The sequence below is a fragment of the Melopsittacus undulatus genome, chromosome 10 (genome assembly GCF_012275295.1).
Source record: "Melopsittacus undulatus isolate bMelUnd1 chromosome 10, bMelUnd1.mat.Z, whole genome shotgun sequence".
NCBI lineage: Eukaryota > Metazoa > Chordata > Aves > Psittaciformes > Psittaculidae > Melopsittacus > Melopsittacus undulatus.
Window position 1 is genome coordinate 16,224,913 of NC_047536.1, and position 23,807 is coordinate 16,248,719.

A 23,807-nucleotide genomic window follows, 5' to 3' on the forward strand; every position below is an offset into this window, starting at 1 on the left:
TTAAGTGTAAGGTTATTTATTCCATGAAGACATGAGTAGTTATGACAGTAACATTTAACTTCAGATAATATTGATTACATAGCCAAGGGATACACTGACAATTATAATATAGATCTGGAACTTGGAATGCTTAAGGTGGTTTCCACTGAGCTCTCACCCCTGATGCTTCTTCTCAGTGCCATAATGCTGCAGCCTGGGTTTGTTAGGATTGTGTTCAATCAGCCAGTCAGCAAGCCAGATCTGTGGAACAAAACCCCAAACACTTTCAGTGTTCTGTTGTTTCCTGTTAAATGTATGGGAGAATATTAAAAGCATTATTTGAAACCTGATCCAGAAACTCTCCTGCCATGCTGTGAAACTCAGATTTTTCAGGAAAAATGGATGCACAAAATAACCTGGTTCTTCAAAGTGTTCTTTTAAATCCTCACAGCTTATATTGCTTTTGAACTATTCACACTGACCTTTAGAAAACTTCTGCTGGCAATGTCTTTGTGTATGTATAAGAACATATGAGCCATACTTCAAATAACTCGGTCAGCTCTATTTTGGACTGAGGCTGTACAATAGGCATGAAACTGCTTAATGAAATACTACTCCTGACAACACTTAGAGATACTTTAGCTAAGAATTAATTAATTAAAAGTGACAGTCTTTTGCACTGAAATCACCTTATAGTACCTGAAACATTAACCCCAAACATGATTACTTCTTGAAATTCATCTTTTAAGCACATTGTACTTACATAAGAATTTTCAAGAGAGGAATGGCCTAATTTCATCTGCCACTCCTGGCCTGGCCTTAGGCAAAATGACCCTTTACCTCCATTTCTACACTTGTAAAGAGACATTTTTAACACATCCTTATTTACTTCACAAGGCTGTTGATGATTAGTTTCTGGAATGCTACTTCATAGCTTACTGTGAAGTGGAAGAACTGACAGAATAGTAAACCAGTAAGGTAAGCAATGCTCTCCTTTTATTACCAGGTACAAACACAGAAACCCAAAAGCCCTTAGAAGGACCATTTGGTGGTAAAAAAAATAAATCACCCCAAATTCAGCTACAATTGGTGTGGCCTTTGGGCAAAGGGATGGATGAAAAGACTTCATCTCTGCTTTCTAGATTTCTATGGTAACAGTGCCAGACATCCTGATCAAGTGAACAGGTTATAAAGCTGGAACAATCAAAGTACATTTAATCTGACCTCGTGTATATCACATAGAAATCCTCCTGAGTTATTTTTCAGGCTTTTCTTCTGAAATGTATCTTGTAAAAAATGTGATGTTGATTAAAAACCTGATAATGAACTAGAATCCACCACAACTGCCAGTAAGTTGTCACACTGATGAGTTATCTACATTCTTAAAGAAGCAGCAGTGTGAACGACTTGATCTTTAAGAACACAAAACACCATTTACCATGTTTTTTCAGATGAAAGAAAGCTGATTTTGTTTAGGGACTGATAAAAACACCAAACACCACCAAAACAACAGGAAATTAGCTCTAGGCTTTCCACTAAGAACTGCAATTTGAATGACATCCATGGTTAAAAGGAATAACATGTGAGAGAAGGGCAAGATGCATCAGCATGGACCTCCATGGAAAGGGGTCACAAGAAGAGTGAAGAGTTTTCTGCACATCAGGTTGACTACACCAGATGGGTTTCACTTCAAAGAATCACATCTCATTTTTGTGTGGAACTGTGGAGCAACTCAAGTGAATGCTAATCAATGCCACATATAAGTTACATATAAATAGTCAAAATAATAGGTTATTCAAATGAAGGATTAATATTAAATAAGCACAGTGACACAATACAGACAGCCTTGCTAAGGAACTCCGTAGATTTTTACTCAACTGTGTAACTACCACCGGCGTGACTAGCATCTAATCTCACTTAAATATGAGAGTTATTTCATCTCAAACTCACCTCAGAAACAGTAAATTAAGTAAAAACTTCTACATGACATCATAGACATGCTTACCTTTCCAGCCATCTGTAACAACTGCATGTTAGAAAGAGTTTTACAGAAACCACCCAAATCCCCTCTCCCCATCACTTCATAGGGCTGATTTCTTTTAGTGCTGTTTCTCATTTCATCTGTTAACACACCAATCAATGTCTTGAAAAGCAAATGTTATTTGATTAGCTCATTAGCAGGTAGCTAAACAGCACAAAAGAGCAGCTTTCCTATATACAGGGTCTTTCCTAACACAAAGTAGGTGTATCAAAAAGCATACAACACAACACTGATTTACTGTACATACCATTGGGTCTGCTGGCTTCTCTTTACACAATGCAGTGAGCCCAGCTAGTAATGTGGGCTTCACATAGAAGTTCAAGTAATCCCTGGCTCTCTGTCCAGCTGGAATTGGCTCCATGATCACTGTAAGGAGCAACCACAGGTGTTGGGAAGCAGCTTGCAGTGATTAAAAAAAGGCATTCTTTCAAAGGTTGTTTATATGCATGCTTCTGTTTTCCTTAATAAGTTAATAATACATAATGGTTTTTATAGCTTCTCCCACAACAAACTGCAAAGAAACTACCTAAACCCCTTTACAATGTCCCTGAGGTAATCTTACTAATTATAGCCAATTATGAAAGAGAAGGAAATCAGTTCATCTGGGGAAAACCTATATCCTTGAAGAAGCACTGGGGGCAGGAGAGGAACAGTATATCCCATGTTTAGTACTTCCTTTTTGCAGCGCAAAGCTGGTTTCTGAAGACTCCTAAAAATCTCACCTGAAGTCCTGCTTTGTTTTTAGGGTGAGGAGAAGAGACATGGTTTATAATGGGTAAGGTTTGTAGGGAAATGCAACATCTTTTATTAAACTGATACACTTGACAAAACCCCAAGTTTTTTTCTAGCAGTTCCCCTTATATGTTTCTGCCAAAGAGAAAAGGCATAATTCAACTCCTACATTACGAACATGAGATCCACTCCCAGCCCTTTAAGGTTTTATGACACATTTCTCTGGCAATTCCATATTAACTTTAGAATCGCACTGAGGGCATCCAGCTTCTTTTGAACAGGAATTACTCAGTCTGAGCCCAAGAAGAGTCAGTCTTCTCAAGCCAACAGACATCCCTGGGGGGATGCCACAAGCATGTGCTACAGTGTAAGAGCTTCCCCTTTCCTCTCATTTACTAGCTTTGCTCCACTTCCCAGACCACAGTTTGAAAAGCAGAAGCAATCCCTGTAACTACAATGGCTCTTCACATACGTTTTGGTATGCCTTTCCTTAGCAGAAAAGCTTGTGCATAAAGACTCACACATTCTCGTAAAGCAAACAAGCCCAACCTCTTCTAAATCCAATTGTATCTAGAGTCTGGGCAGAGACAAGTTGTAACAGGGAAGGATACCATCCTCCAAAGACTGGCAATTTTACCATTTTACCTTCTGGAAACATGAATCTGATTTCTCTTTCTGCTGTGGAAATGCTGCGACTGCCATGAAGCCCATTCCTCAGGTCATCAGTCCCATAGATTGCTCTTAAGCTAAGAACAAGAAAAGTAACTGCTTGGTAGGCAACTGCAAATCCCTGCCAGGAGCATATAAAATCAATGTATATGGACTAATTAACAAGGCATTGGCTTGATCTTGGCTTTAAACAAAATAAGTAGCTATCTAAAATATGTTTATGCACTCAACATTCCCCATTAAATGGGTGACCTTTTTATACTAAAAAACAAAGGTGAAAAGCTTTGAGTCTAAAGTCACCCCAAATCTGTATCTCTAACATAAAAACAAAAAGGAGAGGAATACTAGCCTCAACTGAGAGAATTACAAGATCTTGCTGGCTTCCCAAGGCCAATCCATGAGTTACCTGTGAGGGTGAGTTATCTTAGCTCTTATGCTGTTTGATGGTCCAAGCAGTTCTTTCCAGTACGAGACTGCACGATATCTGGCAAGAACCATAGCAACTATTGGTCCAGAACTCATATAGGCTGTTAAATTAGGAAAAAACATTTTTCCATATTGGTCTGCATAAAAGTTGCTACATTGCTCTGGGCTTAACTGCAGCTTCCGTTTCTAGAAAGTAGAAAAGAGAAACAAAGAATTAACAAAAGCTTGCTAAATGGAGAGAGCTTGCCACCTCAGATACAGCCCTGTACTGTGCCACATCTTCAAGTGCAGGAGAACAGACACGGAGCCACTTCCCAGCCTAATTTGATTCTTCAAGATCTGATCCTCTTCAAGACATAGAGTAACAAAGAGCAAAAGTTTTCCAAGTTAATTAAGCAGACAGACCGTTTGAATAAGGTGTGTTTATAGCCTACGCAAACTACAACATTTTATAACTGTTGGATGACTTAAAGCGCAGTCAGGGCACCGCACAGAGAAAGTGAAGAGCATTACAAGGGCAGGATTTAATTATTTGCCTGCTCCAGCGTAAATGTTCTACTTTTAAACTATTTTCTCTTCTGCCCACACTGGTACTTATGCAATTGTTCTATTTTTCAGGCTTTCTGAGTCTCACTATAGCTACCTACCCACATGTGGCCAGGATGAGGAGCAGGACTAGGTTTGGGAGGTTACCAGAAGGCACATGGCGGTCAAGAAGAGAGAATTAAGAGAATTATTGTGAGGTTCATTCTTTGAGCCTGAACTGGTGCAGCACAAAAGCACCACGAATTCTGATTCCTAATGACTTTGGTGCCAAAAGTCACTGCAGACGACAGAAGATGCTATAAACACCTTGTCATTAATAAGAAAAAAAATAATCTCTTTTTTCTTGTCTTAGGTTTTTGTATAAATAAAAAAGGGAAGAAATTAAAAAAGAACATGGAAAAGGGAAATTTGCAAGAATAGGAAAAAATACTGCATTTCCAGGGAAAAGAAAGGAAGGTGGGAAAGGAGGTGGAAAAGGGAAAAGGGAGAGGGGGGAGAAGAGGGAGGGGAAAGGAGGGCGAGAAGGAAGGAAGGAAAGGGGAAAAAAAAGGAGAAAAATAGGAAAAAAATGAAAGAGAATAAAGTAATACAAAAAAATGGGGAAAAGGGGGTGCAAGAAAAAGCAAAAAGAAGGGAAAAAGGAAAAGAGGGAAAAAAAGTCAAAAAAAAGAGGGGAAAAAAGGAAGGAGGGAAAAAATGAAGGACGAAAAAAAGGAGGGAAAAAAAGGAAGGAGGGAAGAAAGGAAGGAGGGAAAAGCCGGTGCTGCTGCGGGCAGTCACGGCCGGGCCGGCGGCAGGCGCAGGCGCACGGCGCCCTCCAGCGGGCAGTGCCCGAGCTCGGCACTGCCGAGCCCCCCCGAGCGGCGAGGAGTGCGTCCTGGCTGGCACCGGGCAGCGCAGGCGGGGTTGGCCGAACAGGACATGGACACCGGCACAGTGACACAGAGTGCTCACAGCGGCTACAGCCATCAGGGCTCCAAGTGCCCGCTTGCAAACCCACCATACGCTGTACTTCGGAGAGTCCCCATCTCTGCTGCGTGTGTTTGCTAAAGCCGAGTTTGTTGACAAAGGCTGTTTGTGTGTCAGCAAAAACATCAGTCTGGTCTGTCCCGTTCCATGCGCCAGTAAAATGGAATCTGGCAGCAGCGGTTGATGACATGAAAAATGTAAGTTCATTTTCAATCACTTGCTTAACTGCTAAAGTATTGTTCTGACTTACAAAGTGCAGTTATTTTCTCTAGAGCCTGTTACCTGAAGGATCATGAATCCCGACCTGAGAATGAGATCCTCTATTTCTTCTTCTTTATGAGCAACATCTGGTTTGATGACAGCCAGAGTTCTTTCCACAAAAATCTGAGGTTCGGGCATTAACATCTGCATCTCGGCTTCTACATTGGACATTGTGTGCCCCTTTCACACTGCAACGATACCAGGGCAGGAGATTTGGAGTTTCACTGTGTAAGAGCAGAGAGGGTCACCCCCATGCCACAAAAGCGATAGGAGGTTTATTCTGTATTAGTTAGCTCTGTAGTTCCCATTCTCATTTTTCAGTGCGGAAGCACTGTGGAAAAGAAGCCAAAAGTTCAGTTATATATTAGAACTGTTCATAACTATTATAAAAGTTCAGTTATAGTTATATATATATTATATATCATATACATATTATGTATTCAGTGTAAATTATAAGGCGTAAACTGCTCCAACATTTCATTAGGACAACACATGAGATAGATAGGGAAGTGTTATCACACACCTTGCTGTGCACGTCTCCATTCACCCACTGTGTGTTCCAACACCAAATCTGTGTTCTCTTGCCTGCAGGTCGTGGTGTGGGATGTACTACCCAGAGCTAGGCCATCTGTAAGCCCCAGGGGACTTCTTAATTGTTATTTAATTCCTGTATTTATGGACTCAAGTTCCAGTTTTCTAACGGAGGCCATTAGGAAGCTATTAGAACACATAATTATTCTGTGACCAGCAGAACTAGTGAAGATGGGCCTGTGAACACTTGTGAGCTCCTCTTCCCCCTCATCCCTTCGCCTCCATGCTCACAGCCCCACATCTCTCCCCACCTGCACCCCACAAGACACGGTACACAGCCATCCGCTGGCTCCCTGCTGCGGAAATCGATGCAATTACTCAGTTAACCCTCTTTTTTAGATCTTTTATAAAGATCTAAAGCGATCTTTCTTGTACCTGTACTCTGGAGACTCCCCGTTCTCTTTCAAATCTGACTGAACAGACTGCAGCCTCCATCGGGGAGGAAAGATACAGAGAGGAGCACAGGACCGCGGGCTGCCATTACCTGCGAACCGGGCTGAAGGCACCCACACCCTGGGCGCTGGGAGCCGCTGGCGGCACAGACTGCAGCAGAGACCCGAAGGAGCAGCTCCCCCTTCCCCGCAGAGCCCTCCCCGCCTGCCCTGAGGGAGCTCCGCCTGCTCGGTCCCCCCCAGCCCGGCCTAACCCGGGCCATGCCACGCTCCCTCTCGCGCCGCCGCCGTTGCTAGGCGACGGCGGGGCCAGCGCCGGAGCGGCCACAAGATGGCCTCCGCGGCCCTCGGCTGTGCGCTGGGCAGGGGGAGGACCCAAGATGGCGGCTGGGGAGCTGGCAGCAGGAGGCTACCGCACTAGGGCAGATAACCGAGGGTCACATCTACGTGTTCATGGACACCTTGTGGGACACGGGAATAAGGAAGGGAGCAGCGGGAGAACTATAAAAGCCCTATTTCTCTATTTTGACAAAGGCTTATGTTGGTTTTACCTCACGCTCAGGGCTGCTGAGGGAGTCTCACAGCAAATGTTAATAAACTGAGGCAGCGCTTTGTGTTGAAGAATATGCACACAAGGCCTTCTTCGGGGTACTTAAATATTAATATTTATTGCAGGAGCATGCCTGAGGTTTCCTGTTTACATGCCTGATTGACACCCGCGGGAGCAGTGTACAGCACACAGCCTTCTGGCACAGCAGACACGCTAACCTGAATCTATAGCTCTCCAATGTTGTTTTTCAGTGCTTTTTATCGATTTCTCTGTGTGTGTGTCTATCCAGAGCTACTTGCCACAAAAACAAACACGTAATAAGTAAGAAACAGTTGCTGTTTTCCATGAGGTGAACCACAGAGCTGGGGAAGCTTGGTTCCTGTGGATCTTTAACCAGTCTCTACCACCATTGTGCCAATGTTTGCTCCCAGAACACTCCCTATTTCTCCAGCTCTCCAGGGCTGTTCCTACTTGGAGCAATTACAGTGCAGTCACTGCACACCCGATGCGCTCATCCATGCCATAGCTGAGCCCATGGCCTGGAATCCCAAGTGCTGGGGGCTCAGGTATCCGCAGCCCCACTGCTGCCCGCTCTGCTTGCCGGGGCTGAACACGAGCCAGCTGGCCCTGCGCTATTGGGTGTGCAGCGGCACCGATAACTCCTCCTCATCCCCTCTTAGTGCCCATTTACCACAAGTCGAGGGATCCAAGGTGCTCCGGACACCTCTGGCCTGCTGCTGAACTCAAGTTCACCAATAAAACACAAGTTCACCAATAAACACAAGTGTATCGGATTCAATTTTTACTGAACTCAGACTGAAAGTAAAGGAGAAAACCCCCAAACCCCCTCACTTTAAGAGCTACAGATGCTGACACTGTACCCTGGTTAGCAGAGGAGATAGCAAATGCTGTTTATAGGGTAAGAAGACACCTTGCCTTTATCTTCTTCGTGAGTAATGTAAATAATGTAAAAATAGAAACGAGAAACAAAACTATTTCCTTGTAGCCAGTTTGGAAAAAAAATGGAAAAAAACTATTTCCTTGCATATTCCAGTTTGGAATATGTTTGAAATGCAAAGGCTGAAGTTTTTATTCACATACCTTAAAAAAACAAATTAAAGGTCCTGAGTGCACAAGATGGAGTAATTCAGATGCAGACTTTGTTCACTGATACAGGCACTTGGTGTTTCTTCCACAGGGATACCTTGTCCAGTATGGAATCTGAATACATTATAAACCCTGCAAGGACAGAGAGAGAATGGGTAATATTTACAAGTATTAAACAGAAAGGCTGATGGCAAGAGTTCACCATTTTGTTTTAGTTCAGTTCACAGTTCATTTAGGAAGATGGTTTCATTTCAAAGTCGATGAGCATCAGTCTGACAGCTTGGATGTTAATTCCAAGGCTTCCTCGGCCTGGATGAACGCTTCAGAATTGTGATTACATAAGAAATGTTGAATTTAATTTCCACATAAAACACTGCTAACGTTCATCTCTTGCAGTTTCTTTATTGTGGGCATGCTCGATTCAGCTAACCAAGCTAAGAAATCAATCTCGGTGTGCCCTTGGACGCGGCAGCTTGGCCGGGAGCAGGGTCCTGTGTGCTCTGCCCCCACCCACGGGCCCTCGCTCTGTGTCTGGGTTTCTGCTCCTCGCTGTTTCCAGAAGCATTTCTGGAGGGCGGAGATTGTCTAATTTTAGTACCTCGGAGAATCCTCTGCTCTCCAATGAGCGGGCGGCTGCATCTGGAGCTGCAGCCAATTACACCGGGCTTCCTCCTGCTTTGCTTCCCACGATGGTTTGATAATGCAGCCTTGGAAATTTAAAGTGGCCCCGTATGGGAAGAGAGAATACCCTCATGCGTGCCCTAACAACGACACATCTTTTTACAGTAGTAGAATCTCAGAGGGTTCTTCTAAAGCCTCGGATTCCACAAACCTGACTTTGCACCCTGTGTTAGTATCATTTTCTTGTTTTTATTATCTTTATAGGGCTTGAAAAAATCTCTGTGTAACTCAAATGCTGGCCTGAGGCATCGTCCCGAACATCTGTAGGCCAGGGGTGTGCTTTTCAGAAAAGAAACAATAAAAAAGGGTAAAATTACACTGACAATGAAACAAACCATCAGGGTTATGAATACTTCTTAGGGCATTGCTTCGCTGCTGTATCTTACCTGTTAAGCTGTTTAACCAGCCTTGGTTGCCTCACTTATTTTTAGCTGGTGTGGAATATAACAACAGTGAAAGGCTGTGGCTGCAGGTGCATTTGCGGTCAAGTAACAACAGATAAGTAACTTCTGAAGGAGAAATATTGCTTCAGAGCTTTGTAGTCCAACATTGCAACAGGAGGATAAACTAATGTCTGCTAGACTGGTGAAAAAGAGCAGAAAAACAGAATGATGAAAATAACAGAGTGAAGAAAAGCTAAAGAAGCAATACAAACTAGCTGCATTGATTAAAAATGCAGCTTGCACATCCTTTAGCTTTACTTGCATTTTGACATTAAGCACAGAAGACTGTATGTGCTTTAGCAGCAATTTGTAAGCTATATATTTACCACACATGACTTTAATCCACCACTGACTTCTCTGCTTCTGGCTCTCATGATAAACTGTCACACCCACAGCACCAGCTTACCTTCAGCACTTGCTTCATCCATCCTTGCTTTTGCAGTGCGAAGTGTCTCTGGCGGAAACCCTGTCATCAAGCAAACTTCCTCTCCTGCAAGCCAGCTCACTCTTCCATTTCTGCCTTCTTACAGCTAAGCAGTTCTACTGCAGCTCATCTGCCTTCCTGTATTCCTAGCTAGCTTTGCATTGCTGCTGACTAACCCTTGGCAAGCCTCTCTTTCTGCTCCCCTCTGCTTGCTATTGCACCATTTTCTTTAAAGTTAAAATTAAACTGCTTTCTTGATGCTTCCCCTTTCTACAAATCTCTAAGTGGCAATAACAATAATATTATCTACCCATCTGTAACTCCATTACTTGCCTTATTAACCTCACTCAGTTTCATTTCCTGATTTTTCTCACACCCACTCTTCCATTTGTTCACAGCTTTAGTCATTGGGTTTGCTCTGACCCCCCAGCACCCACACAGATATGCTGGTCTCTTTTACATATTAAGAAGAAAAAGCCAACAGAAGCCAAATGCAAGCCTTCAGTAGAAAGTGCCTCCTGTCAGCTTACTTTTACAAGTCTTCCAATCATGTCTCTTGTCTGGTTCTACACTAAATGCCCTTAAACTTCATGTTGCTTCCTCCTGTCATCAGAAAGGTTCTCAACCCGTCTTAAACCAATCTCTTCTTTGGCCTTCAGTCACATGTAGCATAGCCAGCTCATGTCTGATCTTCGCCTGTACAGTTATTCTCACCTATTGCTTCTCCAGTGAGTTTCAGCTTGGCTTGTCAGCACCTTCCCCTATGTTTTCTCCCATTTTCTGCAAGAGCAGTGGTGAGTGCTGACCCTGACTCTCCTCCCTTCCTTTCTAGCTCCCAGCTCAACATCCTGAGCACAAATACAGGTACTACTGCCTCCCTTCAACCTTCAGGTGTCTCCATCGCAATTTAAAGTTCTGGCAGTGAGCATGTGTAAAACAAACCCTCTGTCTGTAAACCAACCACTATTCTACTGAGCTATTTTACAGTCCACTGTGCAAAGGAGCAGGTAGAATCTGACAGCCAGGAACGTGTTGTTTGAGCTGATTGCTCTGAACTGCTGTGGGAAACTCAACCAGGGCATGATCTTTATTTATTGACGTGACTGGGAATCTCACTCAAGCTCTCCTCACCTGAATTATTGTTGACATCCTTTTCTCTGGCCTCAACAGATAAAGCATTTGCTTCTGCTCAGAAAGCTCTGCAACACCATTTTTCTTATTTTTCTGGTGTTAGTTCTCCACACCTTTCCAGAGCCAGTCTTCTCTATCACACACAGAACTGTTGCTCTTCAATTGCAAGCCCATTCGCACACTGTTCTGGTCCCAGGTACCTTTTGTTTCACACTGAAACAGCCAGCCTGTACAACTGAATCCCACTACTGCACTTTCAAATAGACTCTCCTGCTTTATCCTGCCTCATTGCACAGGCTCAGCTCCTGCTGAACACCTACAGAGGTTAGCATTTCCAACTGATTTTCTATAAAGCTCCTCCTCATCTGTATATAGGCATTCTGTATAGATACTGCATGTAGATATTAGGGGTTTATCTAACCTTTTGGAATAGCAACGATTGCGCACACTGGCTCTTTCATTGTTCCACATAATGTTTAACATAATACTAGCTTGGATTATCCCTGAGGCCACTAAACTCAGAGATAAGTATTCAGTGTGATACTATACACAATGAATAAATGAATGTGTGAATAAACCAGTAACACCCTTTTATTTGGCAAATTGCAAGTGGCAATCACTTAAATAAGGTTATTTGTTTTGTAAGTTATATTGTCAATGCATTCCTTAAATGCATCTTCTCATCATCTTGATTCCATGTAGCAAAAAAGCACCCTTTTTGCCATTCTTATTGGGCTTACTTGCATAGTTATTAATAACATTTATTTATACTGTGCATAAAGACTATCTCAGACAGAAGCTTCCTATAGGAAGCTTTTTGTATACGGTCAGCAGCCTGTGACCTGATCATACACAAGTAAAACTCAATTGAATTTTAGTCAACATAATGAATAATCATAGTAATTACAGGATTTAAAAAACGGCAGACAGAATGATAGCTTTTTCCTCAGCAGTAAATGTGTCATGTAAGGAGAATTACCACGCAAGCAGGTATGTGTGTCTTTTGCTTTAACCACAGGCTTTGGGTGGGGAGTGAAATGCAAGGCCAGAACCCAAGTCACAACCCAGAGGGATTCTTTAAAGTTATCAGTGGCATGATGGGGCCTGGAGAGACAAATACTAATCCTAACAATACATATTCTTGAGTTTCTCAGTCTTCCATGTCTACCTTGTCACTCACTCCAAGTCACAGTTTTCAAAGCAGGCTGTTCATTCAAGTCTACAACTACTTGGATATCCTGCTGTTGGCTATGGGACATAGAAGGCATCAAACAGCTATTGTAACGGGGCTGCTGGGGATCACAGAGAGCCTGAGGAACTGCTGTTTGGAATTGCCAAAACGAGAGATTGAGATGGACCTGACCAGCAGAAGTGGGCAGTTGGAAAGGAGTACATCGTTAAAGAGAGCAGGAAAAGATGTGCAAAAGGACCAGTGCATGGGCTCTCAAACGGGAAACATGTTGAAGAAATACATAGGAGCTGTTTGGGGCTGTGAATCTTGCAGGGGAATTAAGTAATAAAGAGATCATCAAAAGCACTCAGGTTACACCCATCAGCAGAGCCTATTACATGACAGATTCATACCAACTACTGCCAAGTTTACTCTCAGGTGCTGGTCTATAAGCTTGTAACTTCATTGTAGACTTGTTTTGCAGTCAGCTGACTCTGCTGCATACATAAAAACCTGCAGAAAGAGGGTGGACAGAGCACAAGAGCAGTAGCATTTACTGCTTCAGCCAGCCCAGTTAGACAAACCTGGAAATATCAGTTTGACCTTAGATTCCCTGTAGTGACTTAAGCAAAAGCGTGGCATTTTCCAACTGAAGCAGCTAACAGCACTGTATAAATTAATACAGCCAGCTGACAGACAGTAGCTTAGTTGTTTTTCATCACAAACTTTACCTTTCTGGTACAGACCTGATGGGTTTACAGTTTCAGCCAAAGCTGCCTAAAATACCACAAGTTCTCTCACTGGATGTCAGGTAAGTTCCTCTGAGATGGAATAAACTGGGCTGCTAAAGACTACCTTAGAAAAATGTCTTTGGCTTTAACGTTTTATTTAAAGTTCAGTGCAAGAAAACCAATTTAAAATACATCCTCATAAAGATGAGAATCTTTATCAGTCACATGTGTACCTCATCCTGCAGACATTACAATTATCAGGTGTACTGGTTAGGTAATTATTGTACTGTCTTTACTAGACCAGACCTCATGCATTAGCCTGAAGAGCTGGTTGTAGAGCTTAGCTTGTCCATAGGATACGCTGTCCCTGTCAGCTGATCAGGCTGAGATAAACATCTCTAAAGATAAAGTTCTACACTATTGTAGCTTGGGCTGAAAGTGTGCAGGATTATTTTCAAATTAATATCCATTATGGATAGAGCATCTGGTTGATACATCACGTGTGTCACACCAGGCTCATGTATTGTTGGGCGCTTAAGTTGCTATCATAGTTTTTCACTTGTGAGCAGTAAAAAGGTGGTGTGTGGGGGGGAAGATTTGCAGAAGCAAATAGCCCTTATGGATGAGGATTTAATAACCAGCTATTGTAAGAGAATCAGTTGGAATTCCAGTAACAAATACAATGCAATTCTTGGTGCTCATGTGCATGGGTATCAAAGCAGAAAGCTCAGCTTGGACCAAATAAAGTGATGCTTGTGGCAAACACTAAGTGAGAGTGGTTTGAAACTGAGGGGCTATTTTTTATACTTCCTCACAATACTAAACAATTTCTGGTTTTCTCCCCACTTCCCCTTCACAGCTCTGGCTTAGGGTCTGAAGCAATTGAATGTTTTATTAAAGAAAAAAGGGAGGTTCAGGCCCCTATCCGGTTGCTTTTAAGGCTTATCTTTAATGCTCTGCTTATTGGAGTGCTACAAAGCTTACAAAACCAAACCTCATGTCCCCTGTTTGACCAAGTTCCTACTTCAGCAAATGAATCCTGGAAAGGATAGAGCACTCTAAAGGTAGTTCACTGAAGGACATCCTGGATCCTAGGCCTAGACTTAACAAAATGTATTGCCACTTTATTTTTATTCACAAGTAGCTATGTGCACCCTTTCTAACTTGTAATAGCAGATGAAATACCGAGGTTGAGCCAGAGGAGATATCTGAGAAGCTGGAGCAAGAAAGTAATGATGCATATATTCATATATGCATCATTACCGCATATATTCATTACCCCACAAAGTCGGATAATAATGGTTACTTTCTGCTCACAAGCAAAGGGCTTGTTTTTAAGAATGTGTCAGTGAACTTTGGCTGTCTGTGTCCAAAAAGCCAAACTCTGTGCCTTTGACATGGACAAACAGGGTATTAGGACACATCTTGTATGAGAATTCAATGTATGATTGCAAGCAGTCGCTTTCTGCACTCTTCACACACAACTTTGCCAACAAGGCTGATATATCTGTGGGCAAAAGGAATATAAGGCCTCGGCACACTCAGGGCACTATCTCCGGAGTTATGTAATATCCAAACCTAAGTTTCCATTAAAAACATAAAACTCTGGCCCTCTCGGTTGCAAAACCAGCAGAGCTGGAAACATGAAGTAAACCTCTCACACTGGGGTAACTGACTCAGCGTACATACCACACCTTGAGCGGAACCGCTGTGGGTAAACACCGCGCTCAGCTCGCAACCGTGCCTCCACACCTTCACCGCGCGGGACCCGGCGCGACCGAACCGCGGCAGGCTCCGGCTGCACCTCACCGGCTGGGCTTCCCCCTGCCGCGGGTGTGGTGCTGGTGAAGCGCCTCATGGGGACGGTAACGTTCAGCAGGACAAGGCACGGCGGCTGCCGGGGCGGGGATACCCGGCGGCAGGGCCCCGAGGGCCGCGCTGCTCCTCCCCACAGCGGCCGATACCGCTGGGAGAACGGCCTCCACCCACCTCACCTTCCCTCAGCCCTGTTCCGCGGGCCGCCCTTCTTCTCACCCCGCCCGCCTCCCGCGGCAGAGCCAATAGGAAGCGCCAAACGACGTGAAGGATGGGAGGCGGTCACCAACGAGGAAGCAGCTTATTGCTGTGTGGCTGAGGCTCCGGCCGTATAAAGGCGGCCACGCGTTAAGACTCCGAGCTGGAGAGTACGTGTCTAAGGGGAGGAGGCGGCGGCGGGGCGGCCGGTGCGGAGCAGCCGAGCGCCGCGGGGACGGGTGTCAGCCCCAGTGCGAGAAGGGGTTTTAAACCGATCCCGGCCGGACCGGATTTTACTTCGAGCGGGTTTTAAAGTGAGTACGGATGGGATGGCAGCGGAAAGGGGAGGGGCGGGACCGGACCGGATCAGACCGGCGCGGTGGGGGGAGCTCTTGGCTGACCCGGGGCCCGCGCTCCTCTCTTGCAGGCGGCTGTCGTCCCTCTCGCCTCTGCGGACGGGGCAGCATGTCCGAAGCGGAGCAGCAGTTGGTGGCCGGTGCCACCCAGAACGGGCACGAAGCGGCCGAGAACGCCGGAGAGCAGCAGGCCGAAACCGGCGGGGCTCCGGCGGCGGCGGCGGGCGCGGCGGCGGCAGCGACGTCAGGAACGGCGGCAGCGGGAGCCGGACCGGCAGCGGGAACAGCGGGGGCGGCTGCCAGCCAGAATGGAGCCGAAGGCGACCAGATCAACGCCAGCAAGAACGAGGAGGATGCGGGGTAAGCGCCGCGCCGCCCTCGGAGCTCTGAGGCGGGAGCAGGCCGCGCCTCCCCGCTTCTCCCCCGGGCACCATGTGCGGCTGCGGAACGCGGCCGCTAGGCCCCGGCGGGGCCCTTGGTTGGGAGCGGAAGCGGAGCTGGCGGCTGGCGCGGCCCCGCAGGCCTGGGCCCCGCTCCGCCCGGCGGGGGAGGGCGGCGGGCGGCCCCGCTGCGGAGGGATCGGCGGGCGGTGAGCCGGCGGCCCTGCAGCACCAGCGCTTCCTTTGTTCTGGAGCTGCCTTTTGTTGGCGCCATGTGGTGGCTGGGGGAGGGGCGGGGAGCGGGCTTGTTGCCGTCTCACGCTGTAAAATGGAAGGGGATTTACCTCGGCTCGCGTCGCCTCCCGCGTTTTCCTCCGCCTTTCCCTTTTTAACGAAAGGAGCGGATGGAAGGAGTTGCTTTCTGTCGGGGGGGGGGGGGTGCTGGTTCAAACTTTACGGAGGTTGCATGACCGATCGCTACCGGCGTCGGTGTGGATGTTGTGTGTAATACATACAAAACCCCCAATCCTGGCTTTGGAAGCCGGTCGAGATAAGCTGAGTATTTTTTGGAGGGAATTAAAGGGGAAAATGACACGATTGAGACGATGCGCGGTATATTTAAACCAGCAAGAGCTATTTTGGTGTACTTCTTTGCGGCGTTGTCAGAAAACGGCTTATCTCTTGCTAGCAATTACTGGAGGAGTCAGTGTAGCTTTGCTGGGTTCTGGTAAAGGCATCCTTGTGTATTCTTTCCTGCTCCAGTTGGTCTGTTCGTGAGAGTATGTGCTTGGCTTGAAAATCACCTGCCTGTTTGTCAAGGGGGTCTTTGTTATTCAAGCTACCCCACGTATTTAATTGGAACTGCCTTTGTTATCCCAGGGCTATGAACCAGCGGGTGTGATCCCTCAGGTTCAACGGAGAGCTGAAGCCACAGTAGTGTAATAGATTTTGGCTGTAAGGGAAGAAATAAAACTTACACAAGTTCCTTATAAGCTAGGGCCGGATGTACCTTTTGCAGACACTAGAAGGACTTAGAAACAGATCTTTGAGCTCTGTGCCAATTCTGTTCGCTTTTTTTGTGTTCTGCCCTGGAAAGTGGGCAGTACCGTTTCTTGCATAGGAGGCGACCATTTCAACCTCAGATCTATGTGCTGAAACAAGAGCTGTCCAAGGCTAATGTCAGAACCCTGAACTCTTGAGTATTTTGTTAAGAGCTGAAATGTGTGTTGATTTAGCTGCACTAATATGCTCTGGAAGAAAACAGAAACTACATGTTAAGAGTGCAAATGTCCAGTCTATGTGGCCACTGAAGGCCAAACCAAATGCTAGAAATTTGCCCTTAATTTCTAAAGGTCTGTGTTGTGTTACTTAAATATATGTAGGTGTCAGTCATTCCAAATACAAAACAAAGGACTGTAAATTATGAAGTGCAATATTTATGGCTACGGTAAGAGGTGAATTTTGCATGTGGCAGTATCTGTGTGTGTACCACAAGCCCAACCTGACGGTGTAAAGCTGCTTCCAGACAAATTCCTGTCACCCCACAACCATTGTATTTCTCTTGATCATTCTGTAAGTGTAGTCAATAATGACGGGATGGAAAACCACTGTTGGGCTGTACAGATTATAGCAGCAAGTGCTTGGTCAGAAAGCAAGCTGGTGTGATGAGGTGGAATCTTTCAAGTTACCTTTCTTTCACCTGTTATGGAAAGGCTTAGTAAACTTTGTATGGCCTTTCTTTGTTGTAACAGCTCAAGAAGCACACAGACTTAACTTGCACCTTGTTTCATGCTGCACTTGACAGTTAAGCATGCAGTTTGATTAGCCTACAAAGTATATGTTTATATGGTTTCATTCAATTCGGGGGGAAAAAAGGCAAACCCCAAGCAACCACACAGTCATTTTTCTGATGTTGCCTTTTAAACATAAATGGATACTGGTTCTAGGAAATCAGTTACACATAAACACCAACCCCCCCTTAGTTTTTTTAAACAGAGACTAGTTTCTAAAATGCTGCTGGCTTCTAATGCCAAATCTAGGTTGCTTCTAAGGAGAGTAAAGACAAACTGCTTTAATCTCTAAGTTGATAGTTAGGTAAAAAGGCTGGAATGCTTTTAAAAGCTTAGTTTGTTACCTTGGAAACTCTGAAAATAGAAAATATAGCTATATTATTAATGTTTTAATTGGAAGTGAAGCATTTGGAAAGTGCTTTGCTGACTAAATTTTGTTAAGTTTGCTTCTGTATTGCACTTCACTAGTGTTCAGTTGTTTGAGCTGCTTTAGAGGATATTTTGGGGGGAAGGTGGGCAGGGCAGTACTGTATTGGCCCCTCATGAGAGTAGACTAGTAGTTGAGATACTTCTGTAGTACTGATGATGGTAGAACTAAATTCATAACTAAGCAGGAAGAAGTGCACAGTGTAGTAGTTCAGGCAGGTCCAAAGTCCCATCTGTTGTATGTGACTGTTCTTGGAGGCCATAGATACCTGGTTTAAATCTTGCAGGTGGTTGTTAGGACTAAAACCTTTACCACCATTTGTCCAAGTCGTAGAAGAGCTCAAGGATTTTGATGCCTTATTCTATTGTGAATGCTTTCAAACTAGTAGGAATGATCCTAGATCCTTTCAGAAACTGAGTTGGCAGTACTGCTTTGATGCAAGTAACAGAATACTGGTGAAAGAATGTAAGTTATTGGCAAGGAATATTCTGAGCAATTTTTATTGTTCCTTGTAGCCTGCAGCAAACATCAGGGTGCATTGTGTCTTCTTCTCCATAAAGGAAGACACACTTCCACCTTTGTGCACTCTCATAGTATCACTAGTTTTTGGCAAGATGCAGAAGTGTTTAACTTTCAACAGCTGGTCCTGTTTCTGACAAGGCTGCTGAGGTGTGTACCACTGTGAGCGTCTTGCTGCATGTGCTTTTTTTGTAGTACTTCCTGAATCTAAACAGCTTTTCTCTCTTTGAAATTTCAGGAAGATGTTTGTTGGTGGTCTCAGCTGGGATACAAGCAAAAAAGACTTGAAAGATTACTTCACCAAATTTGGTGAGGTGACTGACTGTACAATAAAGATGGACCCTAACACAGGAAGATCCAGAGGCTTTGGATTTATTCTCTTCAAAGAACCTGGGAGTGTTGAAAAGGTGAATTAAAGCTTCATATTTCAGATTCTTAACTTTTAGGGGAAGCCTTTCAACTTGGGTTAATCATACCAAACTATCTTTCAGGTTCTGGAACAGAAAGAACACAGGCTAGATGGACGACTAATTGACCCCAAGAAGGCCATGGCAATGAAAAAGGATCCAGTGAAGAAAATATTTGTTGGTGGACTGAACCCAGAAGCCACAGAAGAAAAAATCAGGGAATACTTTGGAGAGTTTGGAGAGGTGTGTAAGGTCATCTTACTAAACACTGGAACATCCAGTCTCCAGTTGCTGTTTAGTTTACTAGTAATTTGCAAGTGGCAGATTAACTTCAAATGTATTAAGGCTTCTGTAAGTGATCCAGAGGTTTCCCATCTTGAGAGCAAGGAATCCGTATGCTTGCATTGCTCAATAGACACCCTTGTCTTAAAACATTTTATCAGAAGTTAAAATTAGTTTTAAGAGCTGCAAAATTGAAACCTCTGATCTGAAAATAAATGTTAGTATAGACAGAACATTGCAACTTTGGTGTTGCATAATATGCATAGATGTGAAACTGAAAGAGTTTTACTGTGCCAAATGCCATGTACTTAACTGTCGTGCTAAAATACAAGTCTGAAAATAGTATTTCATGTCTTCAGATTGAAGCAATTGAACTTCCAATGGATCCAAAGACCAACAAGAGGAGGGGGTTTGTCTTCATCACTTTCAAGGAAGAAGATCCGGTGAAGAAGGTTTTGGAGAAGAAATTCCATAATGTCAGTGGAAGCAAGGTAAAAACCTTGACTTGTAAATTTTTACGCAAGTTATGTAGTATAAATACCACTACAGATGTAATCTGAAAAGGATCTTGTAGACCCCCGATATCAAGGTACCAAAATTACAATAAGGACCGTCTGCCACAAATTAATGTTTTGCCCTAAATTCACTCACAGAGGCTGTCAAGGTTCGTTGCCAATACTTGGGGCTTTAATACTTGCTATGTTCTAGGGGCTTTTGTATGTAAATATCTAATTACATTCATTAAGTACATGTGGAAAAAGTGGCTTATTTATATATCAGTCTAGCAGTATAAGCCATTTGAACAGATGTATATCTGTGCATAAAGCACTTGCTTAAATTCAAGGCTTACAGACACTAACTTTGTAAGCAGCTGGCTGAAACAGGCTCTGTCTGACACAGGGGCATATTCTAGTGTTTTCTCTCAGAAGACCCCCACTGCAACCAAAAACATGTCATGTAAACCATATACAAGGATGCAGGGTAAACATGTTTATGGCACTTTGCACCTAGTCAGCTGGTTATGTGAACTACAGTAAATGTGGTGTGGGATGCTCTGAACAGCTGACTTCTGTGGGACTAGCTAATAGAGACACGTGTCAAGCTAATAAGAGGACTAGAGGCAGATAATGCATGCTGACTGTAGGTGTCCCTTTCCCTTGCTCCATAGTCAGTGACCATACACGAACTTGAAAGCCCTACTAGATCTGGTCATACTGAGACAGTGACTTAGACTGCACTTAATGGTCTTGACACAGCACAGAATAAACTTTGGCAAACCTAATGCGCTGGTAGCTGTCAAGACACAAAAAAGGAGCTTGTTTTCAGGACAGATGAATGCTCATGTGCCAAGAGAGTGGAAAACACATCTGTATCTCATAACTGTGGCTTGTTTGTGTTATAGTGGTAATAGAAAGAGCAGGTTACCTTTAAAGCTGCAGTGAAGAATTCCAAGCCAGGCTTACTAGGGTGCTGCTATCACAGGGAGTTGCATGTTTCACAGCGGCAGTAGCTTTCATCTCAGCCTGGGCAGATTCAGGAGCTAGGAAGCTGGCTGACAGTTTGAACTGCAGCTTGGGAACCTGTCTTGGAAATGTCATCATAAATCACAGAACGAGTTGGGTTGGAAAGGACCTTAAAGTTCATCCAGTTCCAACCTGGCCTTGAGTGTTGCCAGGGATGGGGCAGCCACAGCTTCTCTGGGCAACCATTCTGTGTCAATTCTGTGTTTGGTAGATGTACTGCCAGGAAAACTGTTCTTGCGCATTTCTCAGAGCCTGGTTTATTCAGTGCCGCTCGGGTGGAGTGGTCCAACAGTCTTGGAGGTTGTGCCAGGATAGCGGGGGGGACTTGATAGAAGAGAATAGGCAATATTAAAATACTCTGAAAGGAATGGCCTGCATTGTATGGCCAGTAATGACTTACCTTTCTCTTCCATGGGGAAGTTGATGGTAGGAAATAGGTGGTATGAAATACTCTGAAAGCAGTGACCTGCTTTGGCTGGCTGACGGTGACTTACCTTTGCCCAGGTGGCACAATAGACCAGATGCTTCTGGGTTTGTGTTATTCCTGCTCATGTGATGGGAAGCATAGCAAGCATACCTCCTTTGCCTCCAGCGTAATCTCTAGCTTTCCTAGCTGGTTCGGTTGGGTGCTGCTGCTGTAAGAACAGCATACACACTCATCCCTATTTCTTCTTTTCAGTGCGAGATAAAGGTAGCACAGCCGAAAGAAGTTTACCAGCAGCAACAGTTCAGTAGTGGTGGAGGAAGAGGTAGCTATGGAGGAAGAGGCAGAGGCGGAAGAGGCGGCGGTAAGTACCACACACACTACTTTAGTATGGACACATTCTAAATAAGTTGTGTGTACTAAAATGGGATTTTGTGGATGGTTTTCCCTTCTATAGCTCAAAGTCAAAATTGGAATCAAGGTTATGGCAATTACTGGAACCAGGGTTATGGGAATCAAGGATACGGCTATCAGCAAGGTTATGGTGGCTATGGAGGCTATGATTATTCAGGATATGGGTATTATGGATATGGACCAGGCTATGATTACAGTAAGTAAAGAGAACTGTATTGGGTATAAGCAAGCATAACTAATTAGCAGTTTAATGCATTTGTTCTCTTATTCATAGGTCAAGGCAGTGCAAATTATGGGAAGACACCAAGACGTGGTGGTCATCAGAATAACTACAAGCCATATTGATCAAACTTATTCAGGTATGCAGTGGCATGGTCTCTTTTGGAAAATGACTGCATAGGTTTTGTATACAATGCTGTAGATGGATACTTCAGTTCTGTACCAAATTTAACTTTACAATAAATTTCTATGGCCTGTTAAATGTGCATCTTACTTGGAAGAGCTCCCTGGAAATGTTTTACATGTTTAATACTTAAAGATAACTAGTTGTCTAGACAGTGTGGTGTTTAAATTTCAGCCTTGCTGAAGATATTAATGAATGATTTTATTAATAGGTTAAACTGAAACTGATTTTGAGGGTCTGCTTAAAGCTGCAGCTCTGCATCTAGGGACTGCCTCTTGGAGTTAACTATGGACTCTGCATTACTCCAGTTGTACAGAATGAGATGCATCTTAGGGAACGAGTGTCACTTTCCACCTTTTTATTTTGTATTGTTTTTGTGTCATACATTTCCTGTAATGGAAGTGTTAATTTTACTGTACTTTTTGGTACCTTTTTGGAATCTAATGTATTGTAAGGTATTTTACATGTGTTCTGATTCACCATGACATGGATATTGAAGCTATCCTAGCTTTTGAAATAAAAAAGGCGTAATCTAGTGTCTTGTGCCATTCTTCAGCATATGTATTAGTAAAACGCTAGCATCCTGTTCCCAGAACTTAGTTCATGGCAGTACCTTGATAGATGGAGAGTTGTGCTTAAATGTTTTTAATCTTAAAACTAGAAGGCTGTATTGGTAGTTGTGCTCACTTGCAGTTAAGTGGCAGCTAAAAATTGCAGTCAGTTCTGCCTGGAGGTTATAGAAGAGAGCTGAGGTGGAAAGCCCCAGCTGTTGTTGAAGGCTGTGCTGGCAGCTCATGCTCTAGACAAGCACAGAGGCTCAGCATAACTGTGTTTAGTGTCTGCATTGTAGGCCTCTAGTAGCAGGAGCCAGAGGTGTAGCTTCCAGGTAGGGCTTTTGAGAGTTCAGACAGCACTGCAGGAGGAAGTTCAGCTGTGCGAGCAGCTGGCTGCACTTCTTCATGTTCACTGCCTTGAGTCTGAGACTTCTGCAAGTTTTTAATTGTATGTTATACAATTACCTGCCTTGAAAGACAGGTTAGACATTAAATTACCAATGCAAAGTCTGAGTATCTGCAGCCTTTTTCTGTATCATAAAATACTAAAAGAACTTCCACTAAAGTCGTGGGTAGAAAAACAACAAAACATCTCTTCCAGAAAGAGATGAGTGCCCAGCTCTAAATACACTCTCCTTTTTTAACCAGTTTACCACTATTTTAAGGCAATAACTATGAATGCGAGTTGCCTCTCTGGCTGCAGAATACTAATCTCAGATTTACAAGTAGCAAGTGCTGCTGCACAAAGTAAACTGCTAATGTGTGATCAATTTGATCTTTCTTTTTAAAGCTAAAACTGACTTTTTTTTTCTTGCCATATATTCTATTTGAATAAATGGGAACCAGAAGTGAAATCAAACCAAGACACTAAGACAAGGCACAAACAGATGTTACTAGTGACCTTTTCAGGGTTTTTTTTTAAACAGGGATGCAGCTATTTCTGCAGGGACTATAATATGCTGCTCCCTGCTGGCTGTCCTTAGAAAGAAAAACTTGCTGTATAGTTAAAAGTCCTTAAGACTCTTACAAGTCTGTAAGACTTTCCTGGTGTTAAGTGGAAATCTGGAATATAAAACAGATGAATCGGATGTTAAATCTGACAGTTGGTATGACACCTTTACAGCTGGAGTATGCAACCTAATGCCCAACTAGCAAATAAAATTGCATACAATTGAAAGAAATTAGTATAGTTTTAAAAGTATTACTGTCTTAGGATGTAAAATTGAAATGCTTTACTCTATTGCATACTTTAACTTGTTTTCTTATGAAATAAGGGGTAGCAGAGTATTTTTCTAGCAAACAGTTTACTCCCCAATGGGAAATGTGCATAGTATCAGGCCCATACTGCTGCAGTGTATTAGCAATAGTCTGTCAGCTGACTGTTACTCCGGTGTTGTTGGAAGGAAGTATGTTCTCAGGTAATGCTTCCTTGGCAGGTGATGTGGCCTTAAGCAGAAATTGAGGATACTGG

General features: G+C 43.8%; 2 protein-coding genes across 12 annotated transcripts in view; one reads left to right on the plus strand and one right to left on the minus strand.

Moving 5' to 3' along the window:
• On the minus strand, positions 1-15,572 carry NME5 (NME/NM23 family member 5). Of its 6 annotated transcripts, none has more exons than XM_031047409.2 (8): positions 14,839-15,572; positions 9,331-9,526; positions 8,258-8,395; positions 5,645-5,954; positions 3,828-4,033; positions 3,398-3,498; positions 2,268-2,386; positions 1-240 (listed from the first exon to the last, which is right to left on the minus strand). In XM_031047409.2, the coding sequence occupies exons 4-8, from the start codon at positions 5,792-5,794 to the stop codon at positions 154-156; spliced, it is 663 nt and encodes a 220-aa protein (XP_030903269.1). In that variant the 5' UTR covers positions 5,795-5,954; positions 8,258-8,395; positions 9,331-9,526; positions 14,839-15,572; the 3' UTR covers positions 1-153. The 6 variants fall into 6 exon arrangements, with proteins under 6 accessions (XP_030903269.1, XP_030903268.1, XP_030903266.1 ...); XM_031047408.2 differs by lacking the exon at positions 14,839-15,572 and adding an exon at positions 14,654-14,825; XM_031047406.2 differs by lacking the exon at positions 14,839-15,572 and adding an exon at positions 14,539-14,825.
• The window catches only part of HNRNPAB (heterogeneous nuclear ribonucleoprotein A/B), a 25,693-nt gene continuing 16,885 nt past the window's right edge, over positions 15,000-23,807 (plus strand). For 2 of the 6 annotated variants that reach the window (XM_034067132.1, XM_034067134.1), the window contains exons 1-8: positions 15,000-15,171; positions 15,285-15,573; positions 18,568-18,736; positions 18,821-18,979; positions 19,378-19,509; positions 21,221-21,329; positions 21,423-21,575; positions 21,654-21,738. In XM_034067132.1, the coding sequence (XP_033923023.1) occupies positions 15,323-15,573; positions 18,568-18,736; positions 18,821-18,979; positions 19,378-19,509; positions 21,221-21,329; positions 21,423-21,575; positions 21,654-21,724 (1,044 nt within the window). In that variant the 5' untranslated portion in view covers positions 15,000-15,171; positions 15,285-15,322 and the 3' untranslated portion in view covers positions 21,725-21,738. Of the gene's footprint in view, positions 15,172-15,284; positions 15,574-18,567; positions 18,737-18,820; positions 18,980-19,377; positions 19,510-21,220; positions 21,330-21,422; positions 21,576-21,653; positions 21,739-21,993; positions 22,319-23,807 lie in introns of those variants that run through there. The other 4 variants (XM_034067135.1, XM_034067137.1, XM_034067133.1 and 1 more) reach the window with 3 other exon arrangements.

Bases quoted from the DNA above. Each gene is read 5' to 3' on its own strand.
- NME5 (XM_031047409.2), bottom strand. From the start codon at position 5,794: ATGTCCAATGTAGAAGCCGAGATGCAGATGTTAATGCCCGAACCTCAG. The intron at 3,499-3,827 runs GTAACTCATGGA...TCTTGTTCTTAG, and splicing joins AAGATAACTCACCCTCACAG to CTTAAGAGCAATCTATGGGA. The intron at 241-2,267 runs GTATGTACAGTA...TTTGTTCCACAG, and splicing joins AGAAGCCAGCAGACCCAATG to ATCTGGCTTGCTGACTGGCT.